We start from the raw sequence: 20,390 nt of genomic DNA, 5'->3' as shown, positions 1-20,390 counted from the left end.
AGTTATAAAACCTCTCTGATTCTCAGTAATATCACCTGTGAAATGAGGTTGGAAACGTGTCTTAGAGATGTGGTGGGGATTAGACACAACAATCCCCGAGCAGTTACTGGGGCATGGAGGATGCTCTGTCGTCACCGTCTTCTCCCCTGTGTTGCCTTTTCACATGCACAACTCTTGCTTTCTTATACTTTTCTAGAAAGTTGAGAGGTTATCTTACTTATCTAGCTATTCACCACATTTTATATTACATAGTGGTGCACAGTAAATATATAAGAGTGATTATTTGATTGCCGGATTAGTGGGGAAGAGCAAGAAGAGTGGTTATTGCTTTGGGACTCGGTTAGTGCTGCCCTACTTGAACTGCCTCAGTTGCAGCTCTGTCTGCCAGTTGTCCTTGCTGCTTCTGACTGGTCAGCGAGTTTCCTCTTTCTTCTTCAAAATTCAGGCTGTGTCACTCCGAAAGAGAGGCCACTTGTCAGGTAGAGGAAGACATGTCTTCAGTCGAGAGAAGAGGAGTAGCTATCACCAGCAGGACACCCCAAAATCAGTAGGTTCTTGAAATTTCCTGGTAAGAAGGCAGAAATTCCAGTTAAACTCACATTTCTGTCCACAAATCTTTCATCAGGATTGCTATTAGAGAGTCAAATTGACCAATCTCAGTTTTTATTTCTTTTGTCCACCCTCTGGCAAGATCTCAATGAGCAGCTAACCAGCTGAAAACAGGGAGAAAGAGAAAAGGCCTGGACCTAGATGGTTTAGGAAATGGCTCATCGGCCACCAAGAATTGAAGTTACTTTTTCATTCACATAATGTGAAAAAAAATCCCCACTGATAAATATTACAAATAGTTCAATGAAATAACCTATTTATAATTTCTTAAAAACAATTCACTTCTGTATAATTTCCTCCATTAACTTGTTAACTCCTCACAACAACCATATGGAATGTTGTTTTGCTCATGTTTTACAGATGAAACAAATAACAGTAATAACATTAAGCAACTGGTAGAGCATTACACAGTGGGTACATTTTGAACTCAGAAGTGAATCCACAAGCTCTCGTTTGAGTCCAACAATCCCCTCCAGGTCTGCTGCCCAAACTTCTCTCTCCCACCATGTAGAAAACACCAATGAACAACAAACCCTCCTGGCCATATGATGAGTCAATGATTGTTGCAAGACAGCATTTCCAACGGCTTCCTTTTTTAGGTGAACTGTGTATAAAACAGATCTAACACAGAAACATTTTCAAGGAAAACAGATTGGCAGGTTCATAATGCATCTAATATTATGTTGTACTTCTCTCTCAACAGCTGAGTACACAAACATGAAGTTTTGATTCCATTCACAGTGAACTCAAAGAAAGGGTATCAATGTTCCCATTTGTGGCCAGGGATCCAGAGGAGAGAAACAGGGACCAGTAAGCCTAATGTCTGAACTCGATTATTGGAGAAGATCAGCTTCTCTTTCTCTCTCTCTCACACACACACATGCACACACACACACACACACACTGCATCAATGAATAGCTATTAATGACCTGTAGGGGAAACGTCAAAAGGAGATTCTACACAAGACCATATTGTGTTACGGAGATAGGATTGTAAAGACATTTTTTCCTTATCGTGCAAGGATTTTGTATTATTCCGTATAAAGAGGCTATCAGGCAATAATTACCTTCACTTTATTGGGTGCTCAGAAAGTACCCATTTGCCCAGGGCTAAGCTACCTCTTTCCATCAAATTCTCAGTATGACAATTGATTAAACTGACACTCTTGGAAGACAGATTTCTTCTGGGTCACAGACACCAATTATAGCTTCTCAGTGACGTATTGGGGTGTGGAATCAGATCATGTGGAATTAGCATCCTGTACCTGAACACTGACGCCTTCAACTCTCTGGCCTTCTTCATAAGGAACACTGAAGTGGAGCTTATTTTTGTTTTCAGTTGAGGTCTCCTGGTACAGCTTCTCTAGCTGAGTTGTTACTATTATTTTTATTTTAAAGTCTTGAAAGACTTTTTGAAAATCAGAATTTCTGTAAAATACTTAATTCACTGAACTTTGTAGTCCCATCAGCTTTCATAATGCCCCACTTGGCTAGAGTTTGAAGAGAAGACACTCAACCTGCCCATATGCAGAGGAAGAAACAGTCTCGGGGAATGTACTAGGGCACTTCAAAGAAGTTCCTGGAAAAATGTGAATAAAAAATATTAATTCACTTTTGTGTAATTTTTAAATTAATGCATGGGATTTTCATACTTTCACTTCCTAGGAAAAATATTGGACCATAACATTTATTAAACAAAACAAACATATTGTAATGTCATATTCCAGGAACTTTTAGAAGAACTACCATATCCTAAATTTCAAGTACATATCATAGCAGACATCATGTTTTTCTAGTTATAATTACAGGCTGCCTCACAAAATAAAATCACCTGCTACTTTTCTCCTGTCCTTAATTATAACAAAATTTTAGAAGAAAATCCTCTAGCTTTTGATAGTAAGGGCTTAAGAATAAACTCGATGGGCTAAGGCATCGTGTTAGGATGCTGCCTGGTAAGCCCACATCTCTATTAGAGTGCTGGTCCTAACTCTGACTACTTATCCTCCTGTTCCTCCCAAGTACATCAGGCACTAAGCTGGATCAGAAGTGGGGAGCATCCATGGAACTGCTGGATAAAGTGGATCAAGTTCCGAGATTCTGGCTTTGGTCTGACCTAGCCCTAGCTGTCAGAGACACTGGAGGAATAAACCAGCAGGTCAAAGAGTTCTCTCTCTCTCTCTCCTTACTCTTCCCTTCAAATAAATAAGCTAATTATTTTTTTAAAGAATAAACTTGAGGTACACAAGCTTACATGTGGACAATTTCAATAAATTCCATATTTCACTTGTTTATCCACAAAAGAATATCACCCCTGAGATTTTAACTACGTATGAAGTTATGAGAAGATGAAACAAAATGAATAACAACAATAAGAATTTCTCAATCTCCCCTTACCCGCCCCCCTCCACCAGTGGACTCTGAGGTCCCTTTCCTTGAGTGCCTTCACTTTCTCAGAAGGGGCACAAGGAGCACCATACTCAGGTGTAATGTCCAATAGAGTGAAAGGCCTGGACACTAGTCCTGAATTCACTCAATACCATCTGTGTGGTTTTAAGAAAGTCGCTTAACATCTCTGAGGTCCTCAACATATCTGGCACATAAGGGTCCGACTCAAGAATCTGTAAATAATTGAAATTGCATGAAAGCAAACAGGGTTAGCTTAGAAAGAAAATGAGTAAATCAGAAAGACATCAGACATTTCTCAGAATTCTAGGAAGCCTTGATAATCAGACAGAAGCAGGGCAGTTTGGCCTGGTGAGGGCAGAACTGATGTTAGAGGAGTTATTATGTAAGTGGCAGGTGTCTTTGTGTGATGTGCTGCTAAAGTTAAGTCCTAACTTTCTTTGTCCTTGCATGTCTCTGCTCAAGCCTCATATGCCTACCTTCCTGGTTGACTGACCTAGGGTAAGTCCCTGTGTCCAAATCTCAGCTGGAATACAGAAGCCAAGTTACATTACAGGCTGTCTAAGAATGCATGCAATAATGGTGGCATCCCATAACGGTGGGAGTTGTTACCAAGTAGGAAACAGATGACGGGCAGCCAAAGGTATATAGTGCTTTAGGATTCTTCCAGCTTTTCCTTCTTTCGTCTTTCTTTCCTTCCTCCCTCCCCTCCTCTCGTCCTATCTTCCTTTCCACCCCACTTCATTCTTCTTCAGGGTTCTTCCAAATATTAACTGCTTTTCATACTGTAGGGAGCCTACATTTAGCACATAAAAGAAAGTTGTTCTCTTTCAGAAAAACCCCTTATTTTTCTCCAAACTCCCAGGTGGGAAGAGGAAAGAGGAGGATGAGAGGGTTTCACTAAGCTGCAGTGAGTCCTCCCCAAAGCCAGAGAGCAGCAATGCTCCTAAGGCCCAGATCCAGAGAGTACTGGGAGCATTGAGCATGGAGCAGAAGGCCAGAAGAGTCTACCAAAGACCCCTAGGTGCTGTCACTAGTCAGAGAGGTTCCTTTCAGAGTGTTCCCATTAACACATTTTCTTGGCTTTCACCTTATGGCTGCTGGGATGAGTGGCTTTTTTCCTTTTCCAAACTGTCCTTATCAGTTATGCAACAATAGCTAATTTAATTAGTCTCCCTGAATGGCAGCCAGTTTCAGCTAATTTCATTTTGCCAGTGCTCCCTGGTACATACAGAACTGATAAGTATACTTCCCTCCAGACACACAGTGGGGTCTGGTAGGCAAAGAGAGAGTGACAGTGGCTCCTCCAACGTCCTTCTTACACCTGTGGGATTTAGCACTTGACCAAAGGCAAATTATTCTTGAATCAGTATTCCCTAAGGGTCTGTCAGATTTGTCAGCTGAAAGAGATAAAAGAGACAAGCAGGAAATTGCAAGGGCAAGGTGCCCAGGCTGAGAGTGCTGGGAAGAGACATTCCCTTTCGCAGAAAGAACACTTGGCCAAAAGATCTGGATGTCAGCCATTGACTGACCGTCCGAAGTTACTCCCCTAGCATAGCTCAGCTATACGGCACATCATAATAATCATCGCTCTGCTTCCTTCACAGATGGGTCACAGCTCAAAGAAGCAACAGAGGTAAGAGTGCTTTCACACATAAAACTCAATGCTGGTAAAGAATGTTCTGCTAATGGGCATTTTACCACCAGTGCATTCTCTACATCTCAAGGATTCTCCTTTGTCTCTCCAGCACCCGACATGGAGTCTAAATATCAAAGGTGCTTGATTTCGGTTTGTTGATTAACCTTAGAAATGGAGACATTTGAGAAGAATTGTAGGGAAGGAATAATTTAATGTACTGGGGATTTCCACACACAACAGGTTAAACATTATAAAACGCTAAGATCAGTATCTTAACCTACTTCATCCTAACGAAAGAAAAAAGTTTCAGAAAGTCAAACCGCTGATGCCAGCATTTTTTTTCTGTACACCAAAACAGTTCTTCCACAACCACAGGGACCTCTGCCCCCTGTTAACCACTCCAAGATTTTCTGGTGTCACCCTCTCAATTGGATAATGGGTCATACAATATGGTAGTTTTCTGTGTTCGGGGACTCTTTTCCCTTTTAAGCACTGCACTTCAATGGAACCCAGTCATATACACTTGAAACGAGTGGATGGGTAGAAGTTTGGAGCTGGAGAAATCTGCATGATAATACGATTCCTTCTATTCATTTTAACATGCCTTCTAAGACTGCTTTTAGATGAAACACGTTTTCAACAGTATGCCTTCTGAAAAGACCCTCTGTTCTCATACCACAAATTTTCCTCAGATGACCTCATCTGGCCCATGGTTAGTAACTTACAAGTTGTAATCTTCAGCCCTGATCTCACATTGTGATCAGTTACCTAGGAACTTGACTGCTTGTAAAGTTTCCACCTAGATGTTCCAACCACCTCCCACCTAAGCAGCCAAAAGTTGCTCTGATCACCTAATTTAAGCCAATCCTTTTTTCTTAATTCTTTCTTCCTATGGGTAGCCCACAGTTTTCAAAACTAGAACCTCCATCTTCCCTTCATGCTATTCCTGGTGATCATCAAATCCATTGATTTTACCTCCTATGTATCTTTTGAATCCAGGCTTTTCCAACCATTGAAATTATTTTATTTGTGCCTTTTGTCCCCAATCCCTCAATTCCCAAAAGAAGCTTATCAAAGGTGAGATCCTTATTTCTTACATGTAGATTGGGCAAATAAGAAAAGACAGTTTGCTTACCTGAATTAAAATTTTCATCTTTCTATTCTGGTATATTCTAAGTCTTCAACAAATTAGTGTGTTTAAAACAATTGAAGATGTGGCTGAATGTTTGCATTCCAATTAACAGCTACTTCAATGGTCTCCAAATTGACAGACAATCCTCAAAATTGGAATGGATTTCTTGTGTAACTGGAACTCTTGGGCTTGCCTTTTGGGCCTGCCCCCAAAGTGGAGGCATACCTGTAGATCAGCCAGAAAAGTTTCCAGCTCCTGAAGTAAAGCCAGCCCCCGCCACCATTTGTTCTGTATAGATTTCTCGACATCAATGCTCTCACAGTCTGTCCTAAGCTCAGAAATGGCCTATTCTTCATCATTTCAAATTATAGGTCTATGTTACTATGGTTTGAACAATATTTGAACCCCCAAACTCATGTAGATGGTTAGACCCTTAAGTTTTTATATTGAGAGTTAGTGGATTAATGTTAATGATTGGGAGACTATGGGTAGAGACAGCTAATTTTGGCATCTTAGAGGTTGACACAGAGGAAGTCCTGAGGTGCCTAGAGGCTTGCTTTGGAAGGTAGTTCATGAGATAGAGTTGGTTGCATAAGCCAAGTGTGCATCTGTCTTTATCTGCTTCTTAGCTTCACTTATGATCCTTCCTTCATTCTCCGAAGATGGTTAAAGCTATCCTTTCAGATATTTTAGTTAAAATGATAAAAAAAAAAAAGGGTTGGGCCTGGCACAATGGCTCAGTAGCTGAATCTTCACCTTGCAGGCGTAGGGATCCCATATGGGTACCAGTTCATGTCCTGGTTGCTCCACTTCCCATCCAGCTCCCTGACTACGGCCTGGGAAAGCAGTAGAGGATGGCACAAAGCCTTGGGACCCTGCACCTGTGTGGGAGACCCAGAAGAAGCTCCTGGCTTCGGATCAGTTCTGATCCAGCCATTGCAGCCATTTGGAGAATGAACGAAAATGAACAAGTGGACTGAAGATCTTTCTCTTTGTATTTCCTTCTTTTTGTAAATCTGCTTTTCCACTAAAAATAAATAAATCTTTGAAAAGTAAATAAAATGATGAGAAGTTTACTGATAGAGATGTCTGTATAAATATAAATGTTTAGAATTTTTAAAATAATAGTTGAGATTTCAGTAATAGTGTTGTTATGCTTTAGTCATTTTTCTAACTTTTACTTAATTACTCACATAGTCTTCGTATCTAACATTGTTCCCGGGAGTCAGTGGTCCTATTCAGATCATAATGGAAACTAGCACCTCGCCTTGAACAAGACAGCCTCAATTTCACCTACCAGTAGGTGTGTGGGCTGTATAGTAAGGTTGGTTGGGTTGAGCTGGGCTTCAATGCCCATCGACACATGCGAGAGCTAAACAGGATGTGGGACAGACTTGACAAGCCTGCAGAGCGTACTGGCAAGCATGGGAACGAGGGTAGGGGGCAGAACTGGTGGGGGTTATGGGGAGTCGCCCCAACCAGGCTGCAGCTCCAACAGGTTTGCGTGAGGACCGAGTATGAAGTGGGCAGGATCGAACTGGACTACAACACCCGTTGGTTCACGAGGAAGACAGGGCTGGAAACAGAATGGACCCAGCAATCCCAACGACCAGCATGAGCATAAGCTGATTGGTGTGACGGATGGTGTCGGACTCACACAAGAATCAGGCCTGGGATCATCTCAGATGAAGTTTCTTTGGAGATCCCTCCAACTGAACTGCTGATCTTAGAACCCCAACCATGAAGAGACTGTCAGCCAGTGGACTCTAAATAGGATTCATTGCGATTGGAACTGAGAGATTGGCAGCAATCCAGAACTGATGAACTATCAAAACTGTATGAGCAGGACCCTCAGAGCGTGCCTCCCGTTGGGGATCTGGGATGGGTGAGAGGCTGGGTGGGGCTTTTCCCTTTGTTTTTTTCCCTGACCCCAGATACAGGGTAAAATGATATTGATGTGGAAACAATGGTATTACCCACTTTCACCCTGTAGCCCTTGACACTTTGTTCCCTAATCAACTAAGTAAGATTATTAAAAAATAATGAAAAAAAAAGAAATTAAAAAGGTAGAAATTAAAAATATTACTTAAGTAACATTGAGGTCCTACATACAGGTTCACTTATGAAATGTTTGTGACAAGTAGGGCTAGCTTCGTCTGAAGATAAGGAGCCAAAGAATCGATTCACATCTTCTGGGTGAATGGCAGCCATCTAACTACCTGATCCTTGCAGTGCTGTGTTCCTGCACATCAGCAGGAAGTTAGAACTGAATGGAACTGGAACTCAAAGTGTCCATAAAGACACAGATGTTTTGGCCAGCCAGTTAACATCTAGAACAATCCTCCTCCGTGAGAACGTTCATCTCAAATACGTAAGTGAATAAATAATCTTCTCTAAGTCATGAATGATTTTAAGAAAATCTATATAACTTACAATAAAAAGATGCATAAAGAACTTTAAATAAGTGTATAAAAGCACTGAAAGTCAATGATTTTGATTGTATTTATGCTGCGGAACTAAATTTTCATAATGTATTTAATATGAACTGTAAAATCTGAAATGCTGAATAATGGCCGAACTAATTCATTAATTACGTAACATTTAAATGTAAGAAAACCAAAGCCTTTAACTGCATAAAAATTCAAGCATGTAGAATCTTTGTCATGTGATTCCAAAGAATTACCTCTAGCTCCATTCTCCTCATGGAGCTATTTCACAGATAAACACGAATCAGGTGCTCTTTTAAAATCTCTCTGCTTCACACTTGGCTCACGAAAATAAAGGCAATTATTTTTATTTTCTCACAAAAAAAAAAAAAGACAGCCTCAGTTTAAAGTCTAACTCTACCATCTCCCTGCCTTAGACAGCTCTTCATCAATGCAGGGGCAAATAAGGTATTCGGAAGATTAAAAGAGGTAATTTGGATATCACAGTTAGTAGTTTACTTATCACCACATAAGCAAACTTGATTTTGAAGACCTAGGAACTATCAAAGGGATTGTGATGATGAATTTATTTTACTATTAAGCATTTTAATTGCAAAATCAGGTGCTTACCATGTATAGATTCTGTGCTCTGTTGCGGCTTCTAGTACCTCATCCTAATCCTCTTATGAATGCTATAATAAAGTTTTAATTAAACCATTTCACAAATAAAAAAAACTATGGCTCAGGTTACAAAGCTTGGCAGTTGATACACAGATAATAAATCGGAGAACTGGAATTTGAACTCTGGACTGAGTCCAGAGCTAAAATTAAATAAAATAAATACTAATTGACCATAGTTCTTATGTCTCTGTAAATTAAACAAAGAAAAAGAAAATACTTGGGTGAATCTCAAAATGATTATGCTGATTGAAAGAAGCCAGACCCAAATGAGTCTGTACTGTTTGATTCCATTTATATAAAACACTAGAAAAAGGAAGCTAAAAATAGGGACAGAAGACATCAGTGAACGCCTAGTGAGGGGACTAGGTGAGGAGGACTGGGAAGGACGACTTAACAGGGACACTGATGGATGTGGTCACTCTCCTGGTTAGGTGATGATGTCACTCGTGTATGTGTCAAAACTCACCAAAGGGCGTGCTTCAGATGTGTAATTTACTGTTTGTCAGCTATGCTCAATAATGCTGCTAAGGAATAAGCCAACACTTGAACTCCTTTTATATCTTTAGAGTCTGACAGGTGGGACAAAGAGTAATCAGTCACTCTTCAAAGCATGGTTCTGTGATGGGCAAAGAAAAACCTAATCTCTGGATACTGGCTCCACTGAGTTCGTAGAGGGTTAACCACACAACTAACACCCGTCAACTACCCTGGTTATCATCTCCTCCCGTTGCAACAGTTACATGACTATCGAAAAGTTGCATTGCAGTTTTTTACTGTGCTTATCTAGGGTGAGCAACTTAGAATCACACGGTAAATTTCTCCATGGATATTTACTAAGTGATGTTCAGGTGCATGAAAAGGACTGAAAGAGGTTGCACCAGCCCTCGATGTTCAGGCTGGGCAAACTGAGCAGCATTTGGTGTGCCCTGGAAAGAAGATGCTACTGTTTCATCACACATGTGTGTGTCCTGTTGGGGGCTGTGATAAATCACTGGGTAAGACTTCCTCTGACTCCCTCGGGGCTCGCCCCTCTCCCAGATGCCCCGGAAGAATGCATAAAGAAAACAGCAGCCACAACACTGGGGTCAGTCTTTCTGCCTTTCTACAGAAACTAATAATGCATTCTGCTTTATTCCACTCCTGTATTACCTTAATGTGCTGGCCTGGAGGATAAATGAGATAATAAACACAGAGCACCAAGCGAGCACAGTGTCTGGGTCACAGGAGGCACTCAATAAATGTTAATTCCCTGCCCCCATCTCCTTATAGATTAGCCCTGACTTCTGAGAAATGCAAATTGTCAGGCACTCACCTAGGACTACTTTCAGTATGCCTGCAGAGCAACCTTCTCGCTACCCCTTAAAGCTTGCCAGAATTCCTCTTTTCTGCTAATTGTCCCACCGAGACCAGGGGAAGAGAAGCCCAGGCTCAGAGCCCAAGACACTGTTCTGAGCTTGGTAAGCATGGCCCTCATTCATCTGCGCCGATACTGCTGTGCCATCCATTTTAAATGACACACCAGCCGACCTGTATATCAAGATCAGCATACTACTGTATTATTATGATTATTTAGCATTTACATAACACTCTATTTGCAAAGTGCTTAATAAGAATTTATTTATTACTTCATCTAACTACCCACTAATGGAAAGTTCCAGGGGTTGTCCTGAGTTCATTGACCTCCACTCTGGAATACCTTAAGGCCTTCTCCCATAGCTGCCCAAATGCCTGCTGCAGACGAGTTTTAATAAAAAAAAAAACCACTCAGGATGTGTGTATGTGTGTATTCAGATACTGTATGTACAAGAATATATTTCCTTTCTTTGCATTCGTAATGTATCTACAGGTCCAATAGTGTTAATTTAAGGGCAAACATAAGCACTGTTGTTATTAACTCACTGAAGTAAGATCTCTCTAGGACTTACATAGAACCAATACAGGATTTTGGTTGTGTGGCAGCCATGAATATCAAGCAATGTGCCGTTTGTATCTGCTTTTTAGAACGGAACAGCTGCCCAGGTATAAGGTGTATAGAGAGCTGACAGCCTCTGCATGCCGGCTCCATCCACACCAGGCAGGGAGTAACTGTGGCGGGGGTAGATGACCCAGCAGTGCAGTCATCCAATGAGTGGTTTTTTTTTTTTTTTTTGTTCTGGAGCTCCATTTTTGATTCACTGGGAGTTCTTCAGGTCTTCCCCACTCTGATGTCTTTCTTCCATGCCCAGACATGTTTTCTTTATGTTTCTCCTTCACAGGTGTACCACTCCAATATCTTTTGTCAGTTTTGGCCCAGTCAGCTTCCCAGGGAATGCAGCCACCAGCCATGTTAGTCCAGGGTCTTTGTCCTGTAGGTTGGTATTTAATGTATAGCGGAGAGGTTTGGTTTCCTTTGCCGGTTCCTGTACTTTTATTTTGTGACACCTGCAACTCTTCCTGACATTGGATCCAGTACAAATTTTGTCTTTAGCCTCCATGCCAGAGGTTTTGTGCTACTGAAAGCTTTGAGAGAAAGGCTCATTTTTTCCAAGGTCTTCACCTCCCTTCCTACAATGACCTACAATGATTTCACCTGTGCTGTAACATACACTAGGATGAATGATGTGCGTGAAATTTTAGGGGAAAACTTTAACTGTCTATGTAAAGTATTTACTTTTAATGTTATATAACATAATGCATATACTTAAATATGTAGCATCGTAACAGAAGTGATCTGATGTACATGCACACCTAAAAGGCCGAACAAGACAGAGGATCTCACAGTAGAGAGAAGGGAACTCTGCAAGCATCTAGTCCCATAAGTGTCTCATGGTTCCCAAAGTGCATAAGTCAAACTGCATTTGGCAAGGGAAAGGAAAAACTCAAGCAAATCACTCCAAAAGGGCCTCTATGTGCCTCAGAATTCTGAGCTACAGTCCCCATATGAACTGCCAGAGCGTTTTCTGTGGGGGGCCTCCTCCCCAACAAAAAATGAGAACCACAAGAATGTCCCTCTCCTTTCATGTCTCTGTTTGCTGTTTCCCTTTTTCCTGTTGGTCTCTAAATTGTCTTGGAAATAAGTCTGCTCTCTGTCTTTTTTCAAAGTTTCTTAGTGGTCTCTGGTCTAATGCTTCTGCCACAAACAAAACAAAACAAAACCAAAACTAACATAAGATCTAGTTAGAGTTTTGAAATTAAAAGCAATATAAAAATTTATTGATTCTTGGAATGACCTCTACAGATAGAAGTTTAGAGTTGGAGGTTATGCAGACTGAAATCTTTTTAATGATTGGTTGATTTTGTACAATACAAGAAAGAGGGAGAGAGAGAAAGAAAAAAGCCTTCTATCTGCTTGTTCATCCTCCAGGTGGCCACAATTGCCAAGTCTGGGACAAGCCACCATGAGGAGCAAGGACCCCTTCCCCATCTCCCACATGGTGTCGGTTGCCTCAGGTACACAGGCCATCATTTACTGCCTTTCCAGGTGCACTACCATTGTGCCAGGTGAGAAGCAGACAATCTGGGTCTTTAACTGCTGCTCAGATGTGGAATACCAGCAACACAAGGAGCAGTGTAACCAGCCGTGTCACAGTGTTGGGCTCCTGGCAAAAATGTTAAAGCATGTTACATAATTCTTTGTGGAAGTTCATAGAAAATGATCTATAATTGATTAAGAAGGGCAGGTGGGGAGCTGGAGGGAGCATTAGGAGGGCTATCCCTGGCTCCCCTCCATTGCTGCTTCTAGAGACCCCACAACTAACAGGGCAGAGTAACATCTTGGGGCAGAGCCAAGATTCAGTTCTTCCAACAATGTTCTCATTGCAGGTAGTGAAAGAATGTGGGACTTAGACAAGCCAGCACAAACTGACCAAACTGTCACACTCACATAATTTACTATTTGGTAAATAGAAGTAAACATAACAGCCCAGATTGACTACAACTGTGTTTCATCAAAACAGTAGACAAAAATCTCTCTTGCTGTGCTTGTGCTGGAAGCTACAAGCCACCCCAAGGGAAAGAATAGTTTTGAAATCAGTCAGCCCTAAACCCTGAAGTGATCTCTAACATTTGACATCACGATTCTGGCTGTCTTGTGTCCTGCTCAACACATGCATGACTCAGATGAAGGCAGCACAGTGGTGCGGCAATGCATGTGGCAGTGGGTGTCAGAGCTGGCTTCAAATCCTAACTCTATTACATTACTGGTTGTATGTCCTTACGTATGTTCCCTCACTTGTTTGAGCTCTGGATTTTTCTCTATAGATACAATGAGGGTCACAGTACACACCTCCCAGAGTTGGAGTGAGAGGAATGAAGCAGCATGCTGGGCAGAGCAGAGAACCTGTCAGAGAAATGCTCCAAAAAGAAAAAAAAAAAAAGGTAGCTCTTTGTTGCGCATTAAACACATTGTCTGAGAGTAATGAGCTAATATGTTGGATGACAAAATCAGGATCCAAAAAGGTCTCACCAGGCTGGACTCAAGGACCAAATCTAATAGGATGGCATTTAACAAGAATAAATGTAGAAGTATTGCAATTAGGTCTGAACAGCGCGCTGCACAAATGCCCGGTGGGGAGATAGGGCTTATCAACAGTACACCTGAAAAAAGCCTTGGAGCATTACGTGACTCTATGCTCATTAATGGGTCAATGGTGTAAGGCAGCTGCCAAAAAGCAAATGCAGTCTTCAGCAGCATTAAAGGCAAGCACATTGTCTGGAACAAAGGCAGAGATAATGCCAGACTCCTCTGCTTCTCTCTGGGCACCACACATTAATAGGGCTGGCTCTAAACTATTTTTTTCTCTGAAGATACAGTCTTACCATAGTGAGGATACAAGCTATACCTGAGCAGAAACTAACAGAGGTAAGACAAAAACCCAAGCAGGCTCAGGGTATGTGTCCACAAATATTTATGTGCAGGCTGGATTGCAAATTTTGAGCTGTATCTCTGATTTAAGTTGATGAGTGGGAATTACAGAAAGGAAGCTTGCTACACAGCGTGCAAAAAGAATACTTTTTAGCAAGCGAATATTGTTCTTACATGGAAAGGGAACAAACTGTCCGTCACTTAGAGGGACCAGGCTGAGACTGCAGGACTGCTTAGGAAGGGCTTCTTAAAATGATTCATGATGTACCTGTAGTCATCTTTCACAAAATCTTTTGAGCATGAGGCTGTTTCAAACAGTTCATGGAAGAAGAGGAATTAAAAGATAAAGGAATTTTGGTGCACAAAGATTCTGAAATCCATGTTTTTTTTTTTTTTTTCACAGAAGGTTTAGTTATTTAAAAAGCAGAGCAAGGGCCCGGCAGTGTGGCCTAGTGGCTAAAGTCCTCGCCTTGAAAGCCCCGGGATCCCATATGGGCGCCGGTTCTAATCCCGGCAGCTCCACTTCCCATCCAGCTCCCTGCTTGTGGCCTGGGAAAGCAGTCGAGGACGGCCCAAAGCTTTGGGACCCTGCACCCGCGTGGGAGACCCGGAAGAGGTTCCTGGTTCCTGGCATCGGATCGGCGCGCACTGGCCCGTTGCGGCTCACTTGGGGAGTGAAAACATCGGACAGAAGATCTTCCTCTCTGTCTCTCCTCCTCTCTGTATATTCGGCTTTCCAATAATAATAATAAAAATCTTTAAAAAAAAATAAAAAGCAGAGCAAGAGAGAAAGACAAAGAGAGGGGGGGAAATAGAGTGAACCACAGTCTGGTTCATTTCCCAGAGGGTGACAGCAGCCAAGTGTGATCCAGGCTGCAGCTAGGAGCCAGGAGCAGCATTCTGGTCTCCCACGTGGGCTCCTGTATCCTTGGGCTCCTATCACCTACTGCCTTCCCAGGTGCATTAACAGGAAACTGGATGAAAAGCAGAATATCCAGTGCTCAGACCAGCCCTCTGATATGGCACACTGGTGATGCAAGCAGTGACGTAATGTTTTGTACCACGATGAAGGTCTCCATGCACATTTTTCATCATACACATTTCTGCATGAATTTTTGAAGATTCCTCATAGATGCATAGGACATTTTCCTCTGGCAGGATTTGTAACCTGCTACAGATTCTTTGTGGAAGCTGAAACTCATCCCAAATTATTCAAATGAGCAAAGATGGAATCTTTCTTATAAAATGTATTGAGCGTATCCATTACTAGGCTGAGTGTTGAGGAAAGAGAGCTAAGGAAGATATATTTTCTATCGTTGTAAGGGGATCCTTTGAGCTTGGTGTATTTTTTCAAATATAAATATATTTTAAATCTGCTCCAACAGAGAGTGGGGCGCAGATGAACATGGGGTGTGGTCTTCCTGCTGAGACTTGGGGATTTTAGGAACACAGTAGCGAGAAGTAGGTCGGCTACCCTCACCACTCTGTGCAGGTAAACCATACTCCTAGGCTCACCAAGGACTCTGAGGGGCGGCAGAGTTGACAAAACACATCATAACAGTTCACTGCAAGCTCCTTGGAACTGCTAACCTCTAGACTCAACCATTCCTGCAAGACCCTGTCTCACCTGTCCATGAAGGGACAAGGTCAGTAGGATGTCCTAAAATGAGATGCCATAAAATACACAGGAAAACACTTTTGAGCAGCTCATGAAAACCTGAATCACCAGCTGCTTGTGTTTGTGTGCACACGCACATTAAACTGCCAACCTGCTTTACATTTATTTACCTGCCATGTAATGGCTGCTTTATTGGGACAATAAATTGGAGGCAGTAATATCCACCCATCAAAATAGTACCTGCTTTTCAAGGCCTGCCTCTTAGCCTACTTCCTTCACAGATCTCCTCAGACCCTCTGCCCACTGAAAGCATTCTCTTCTCTGAAACCTACAGGGCCTACTGTGGGTGCTGGATTTGATGAGCCACTTTATGAATACGCTTATTGAGACTAGACAAGATCCTGCCTGCCAAAATCATCAGCTCTGCAAGGTGGACATCTATCTGATTCTTTTGTCTTCCCTTGAGCTTTCTACAGGGCAGGGCATGACATAAGGACTCCATTTCATAGCATGGAATAATACATATACAACCTTGAGTGTTTACAGAATTAATTTGATCTGGCAGTCTCCCAAGTACTTGAACTATCACCATCATCTATTAATTCCTAGGGGACATGTTCATCAAGAAGCTGATATCAAGAGAAAAACCAGGACTCAAATCCAGGCATTCCAATATGGGTTTGAATATCCCGAGGGGCATCTCAATCATTGTGCCAAATGCCTGCTCCAAACCATGGATTTTCAACTATGGAGTTAGAATTGTTGCCTTTAGATTTTTCAGTAGTGTAACGCTGTCACTTGTCATACAGATTTCTAGATAAATCTTGGCCTCACTGTGGCATAGTCTTGCTAAGGTGGTGTTTGGATTTTGTTGTTGGAAAAGCTCCTCACTAGTCTATGCTAGAGACACAAAAGCCAGCATTCAAACTGTCTGAGGCTCATCTGCCAATGGCTGGGAGGACTAGAGCACTCCAACCTCACAGAACTGCTCATCTGGAGAAGAAAATGAAGTGAAGGTTTGGGAAATCCATCAGCAGATGTTGTGTGGTGAAATGCTTCAACAATCCCAGAACCATTTGACCCACAACCATTATAATGATTCCTAGAGGGACTCGGTGTTTGAGTGAGAGCCCACACCTGGCTTCTTGCACCAAGCACCTTAAATGCCTGCTGTGCTTCCCCTAGGAGGGTAGAAGCCAGGCCCCCAGCCTCTTGGGTCATTGTAAAAATGAGTCCAAATTTGCCCTAAAAAGACTCTCCTTGATGTGCTGTCTCAACTAAGCTTAAACTTGCATCTCATATGGGTGCCAGTTTGAGTCGTAGCTGCCCCAATTCTGATTCAATTCCCGGCTGTTGTGCCTGGGAAACAGCAGAGACTGGTCTGAGTGCTTGGGTGCTTGCACTCATGTGGAAGACCTGGAAGAAGCTTCATACTCCTGGCTTTTCACCAGCCCACCTCTGGCCATTGTAGCCATTTGGGGAGTGGGATCCAGTAGATTGAAGAACTAAACGTACCTTTCCTTCACTAATTCTGCCTTTCAAATAAAAAATAAATAAATCATTTTAATAAGCCATTGACACTGAGCCCCTGTGTGTGTTACAAGAAAGCTGGCATTCTTTAACACTCAAGAAGACTCAAGACAGAATCTCTTCATATTCTTCGACCCAAATGCAGGTGCCAAAACCGTTCTTCCTTTGCACCATCTTTCTCTTGTTCTGTGCCATTTGGAAATAACCAGGTTTCAGAGGCTGAGGGAGGCCTTTCTCTATTCACTTCTATTCTATTCCACATGGGGTTTTCTGGGCGGGGGACCACATAAGATTTTAAGTACAACAACCCTCCCCAAAAGTCTAATTGTCAAGCTTACATTGTTCCTCCTAAACACAGCTACCTGGATGCAGAGACATCAGCTTGGTCAGAAGCTCTCCAAACCCTTCCTGCCTCATGGAGTTGCTCTGAGATCTCCTGGCTGCATGGAGGAAAGAAAGGACAATTGGGGCCGATACTGGCTATAAAAAGGGCCCTCCACAGTTGCCTCTGGCTCTGGCTCAACTGGAAACTCTAAGCTGTTTTCTTTGGGCTGGCATTGTACACGCATGAAAACCTAAAGCTGGCTGCGAGCCACTGTCTTCTTTCTCTTTTACCACATTCTCTTCCTACTGCATGAAATGCTCGGGGCCCACTTGAGACCTAACATTTGTCTGTTTTGAGAATAGATGAGTATTTATTAGAATTAAACAGCTGGGAGCTCTGTGATATTTAGACGGGTATTAGGAGGAGTGCATGAGAGGAAGATAATGCTGGGTCTTTTTTTCTGTAAACCAGGCTGGGCTTAGTTACTGAGGGGATTTCTTGGGTCTCCTGTGAGAACCAGATACAGTTAATTTCCTGCAAAAGCTGCGGGCTGGGCTCCACTGATATTGCAGTGTTATTTAGAATAGAAAGGTCAGGCCTGAGATTGAATAATCATTGACAAGAAATCCATGGGGGATACGAAGCAGTTGGTGAGCAGCGACTGAAACCTCTTCTGACTCCTCCCTCCCATCTCTTCCTTCCTGGCTATCTGGCTGGCGCTGGGGTGTGCTTATTATTCTTTCTGCAAATGTTGCTGGACCCTCTGAGCTCATGGGGCAGGTGCATTGTGACAGAGAGGGACAGTTCTGGGCTATCACTCCAGACGGGATGCTCAGCTTTACTGACCAGCTATACCTGTTTGGGGAGAGGATTGTCTTGGGCAGTTGTGCATATATCTCCACATCACAAATGGCAGCTTTCACCCCAGCACCCTGAAGCTGTGCTTTGTTCTCAGTAGGGCAATGTGTTTTCCTGTCTCATCTCTGAGCATGTCCTGAGTGTAAATCCAAGCAAAGGCTGCTGGGAAAGCACAAAGGCAATCAGACGGGAGCAACATTTGCCATGTGTCGGCTATGCGCTGTGCTGTTTGCATACAGGACCCATGAATCCTGGCAACCCTGGGGTCTCTACTTTGCAGATGGAGAAAAGCCTCAGAAGGCTCAGACTGCTCAGGAATTTCTAGCTCCTCAGCCAGAGAACAAAGATTTAAAATCTATAACTCTCTGGGCACCACACTCATGCCCTTTCTGCATGTCACACTTTCTCATCAATTTCCTATTCTCAAGTGTGGACTCCTTTCTTTTAATCCAGTCACTCTAGAGGTTGTTTTTTTCCCCCCAGAAATCTATATTTTCAATAAAAAGTTTCTCTTTTGCAGAAAAACCATCAGGAGTTGCTGCATTAGGAATAAGATCTCACAAATTAGGAGGCACAGGGTTGGGTTCAGCTTTTAAGAAGAAGGATGGGCTAGAGAGCTCTTGACATCTCTTGAATCTCAGATGCCCTACAATTTGTTTTTTTTTTTTTTTTTCTAAAATCAAGTTTGTCCTTGAGGTGGTCTTCAGATTTAGAAAACATATTGCTTAATTTGGGCATGTTAAGGGAGAAGTGATAAAATACGCAAGTCATCATCAGCCACCAGTTGTAAACAAGCGTCTAGGTCGTGGTTCAAGCTATACCAAGGATTAATGCTGGAGGTAAGGATTGGTGTCCATAGAATAAGGGAAGGTCTATGGTTACACAGTGAGGAACAGCGTGGAGTCTCTGGATGGCTCCTCCTCTAGGTAAGACCCTGGGTGGGGAAGTCCATTTGATGACGAGCTCTTGGCACAACCGTTTTGATCCACAGCTTATCTAGCTGCTGCTGCCCAGCATTGTGAGTGTATTATAGCATCTGGGATGTTGCCATGGCTTTCAGTGGCTCTGTGGCTGGGGAAAATGGAAAAATCGTGGCTAATAGGATATGTAAGAGGAAGGAGCTGGGACAAGAGCCTTTTATCGCAGCTTGCTAACCAGCAGACATGAGCTCCAAGGGTGATTCGATTATTGAGTCATCTGCTCTACTCCAGTCCACGCAGCTCCAGCTCTCTCTGTGGGGGGCAGCTGGAACACTTCTGGCAAACCAGCCTCAGCACAACGAAGAGAAACGCTGATGTGGCTTCTGTGGGTTCCAAAGCTGGCTTTCTAAAAGTATTTATGAGTTTTAGAGGGCCATGATCCTGCTTCTGCTATGTTAACTCGAAGTTTGAAGTCCTGAATTTTACATTCAGACTGGAATCCACTTTCTTCCAGAAAATTGAAGTTGTTTTGTGCCTTGAGTCCATTTCCTAAAGCTTTAAAAAAAGCAGAAACCTTATATGGCCTTGGTAATTAGCCAGAACACCTGGAGTTCTTTGGTGGAGCTAAGATGTCTGCCGTCTTCTCCTCTCTCCATCCTTTCCTGAGTTCTTGGTCCCATCATCAGTCAGGAACTGCTTCCTTCATTGCACCTGATGTGGACCCTGGAGATGGCTACAACAAAGGAAATGCAGAGATCTGGGAGAGTATTTGGCACAGTGGTTGTCAGTGTGATGCCTGTATTTTATATCATAGTGCATGGCTTGAGTTGTGGCTCCAATCTCCAGGTGGCAGCAGGTCGCGGCTCACATAGTTGAATCCTTGCCTCTCCTTGGGGAGACCCAGACTGACTTGTATCCAGGATTCATCCTGGCTCAGCACAGGCTGTCTGCTGCATTTGCAAAGGTGATGAGTGTGTGTGTGTGTGTGTGCGTGTGTGTGTGTGTGTGTGTGTGTACCTCTGTCTTTCAAATAAAAAAAATAAGCACATTTTAAAAAGGATACATAGACTTCTCATAGATGTGTGGTAAGAGGTGGTATGCTAGGGGACCAATAGCTCAAACTCTAAACTGAGATCTCCAGCTACCCTGCCTTGTTTGTCTTTACACTTTCTGAAAAACTGTTCAACCTCTCAATGCTTCCACTTCTTTATTTATAACGAATATAGTGATAAAGCAAAAGAAAAATGATGAGTCGGGGCCTGGCGCAATGGCCAAGTGGCTAAATCTTTGCTTTGCATCTGCCTGGACCCCATATGGGCCCCTATTCATGCCCAACTGCTCCACTTCCCATCCAGCACTCTGCTCGTGATCTGGGAAGGCAGTAAAGGATGGCCCAAAGCCTTGGA

At 42.7% G+C, this 20,390-nt stretch overlaps 1 protein-coding gene across 2 annotated transcripts in view; it reads right to left on the bottom strand.

The window, feature by feature from the left end:
• Positions 1 to 424: 424 nt before the first annotated feature.
• PBX1 (PBX homeobox 1) overlaps positions 425 to 20,390 on the bottom strand; it is a 314,626-nt gene continuing 294,660 nt past the window's right edge. The window contains exon 9 of one of the 2 annotated variants that reach the window (XM_058660561.1): positions 425 to 565. In XM_058660561.1, coding sequence (XP_058516544.1) covers positions 545 to 565 — 21 coding nt within the window. In that variant the 3' untranslated portion in view covers positions 425 to 544. The remainder of the gene's footprint in view (positions 566 to 20,390) is intronic. The other variant, XM_058660562.1, reaches the window with a different exon arrangement.

The sequence above is a fragment of the Ochotona princeps genome, chromosome 2 (genome assembly GCF_030435755.1).
Source record: "Ochotona princeps isolate mOchPri1 chromosome 2, mOchPri1.hap1, whole genome shotgun sequence".
Lineage (NCBI taxonomy): Eukaryota > Metazoa > Chordata > Mammalia > Lagomorpha > Ochotonidae > Ochotona > Ochotona princeps.
Note: the sequence above shows the minus strand (reverse complement) of the source record. Positions and strands in the feature narration are given on the sequence as shown.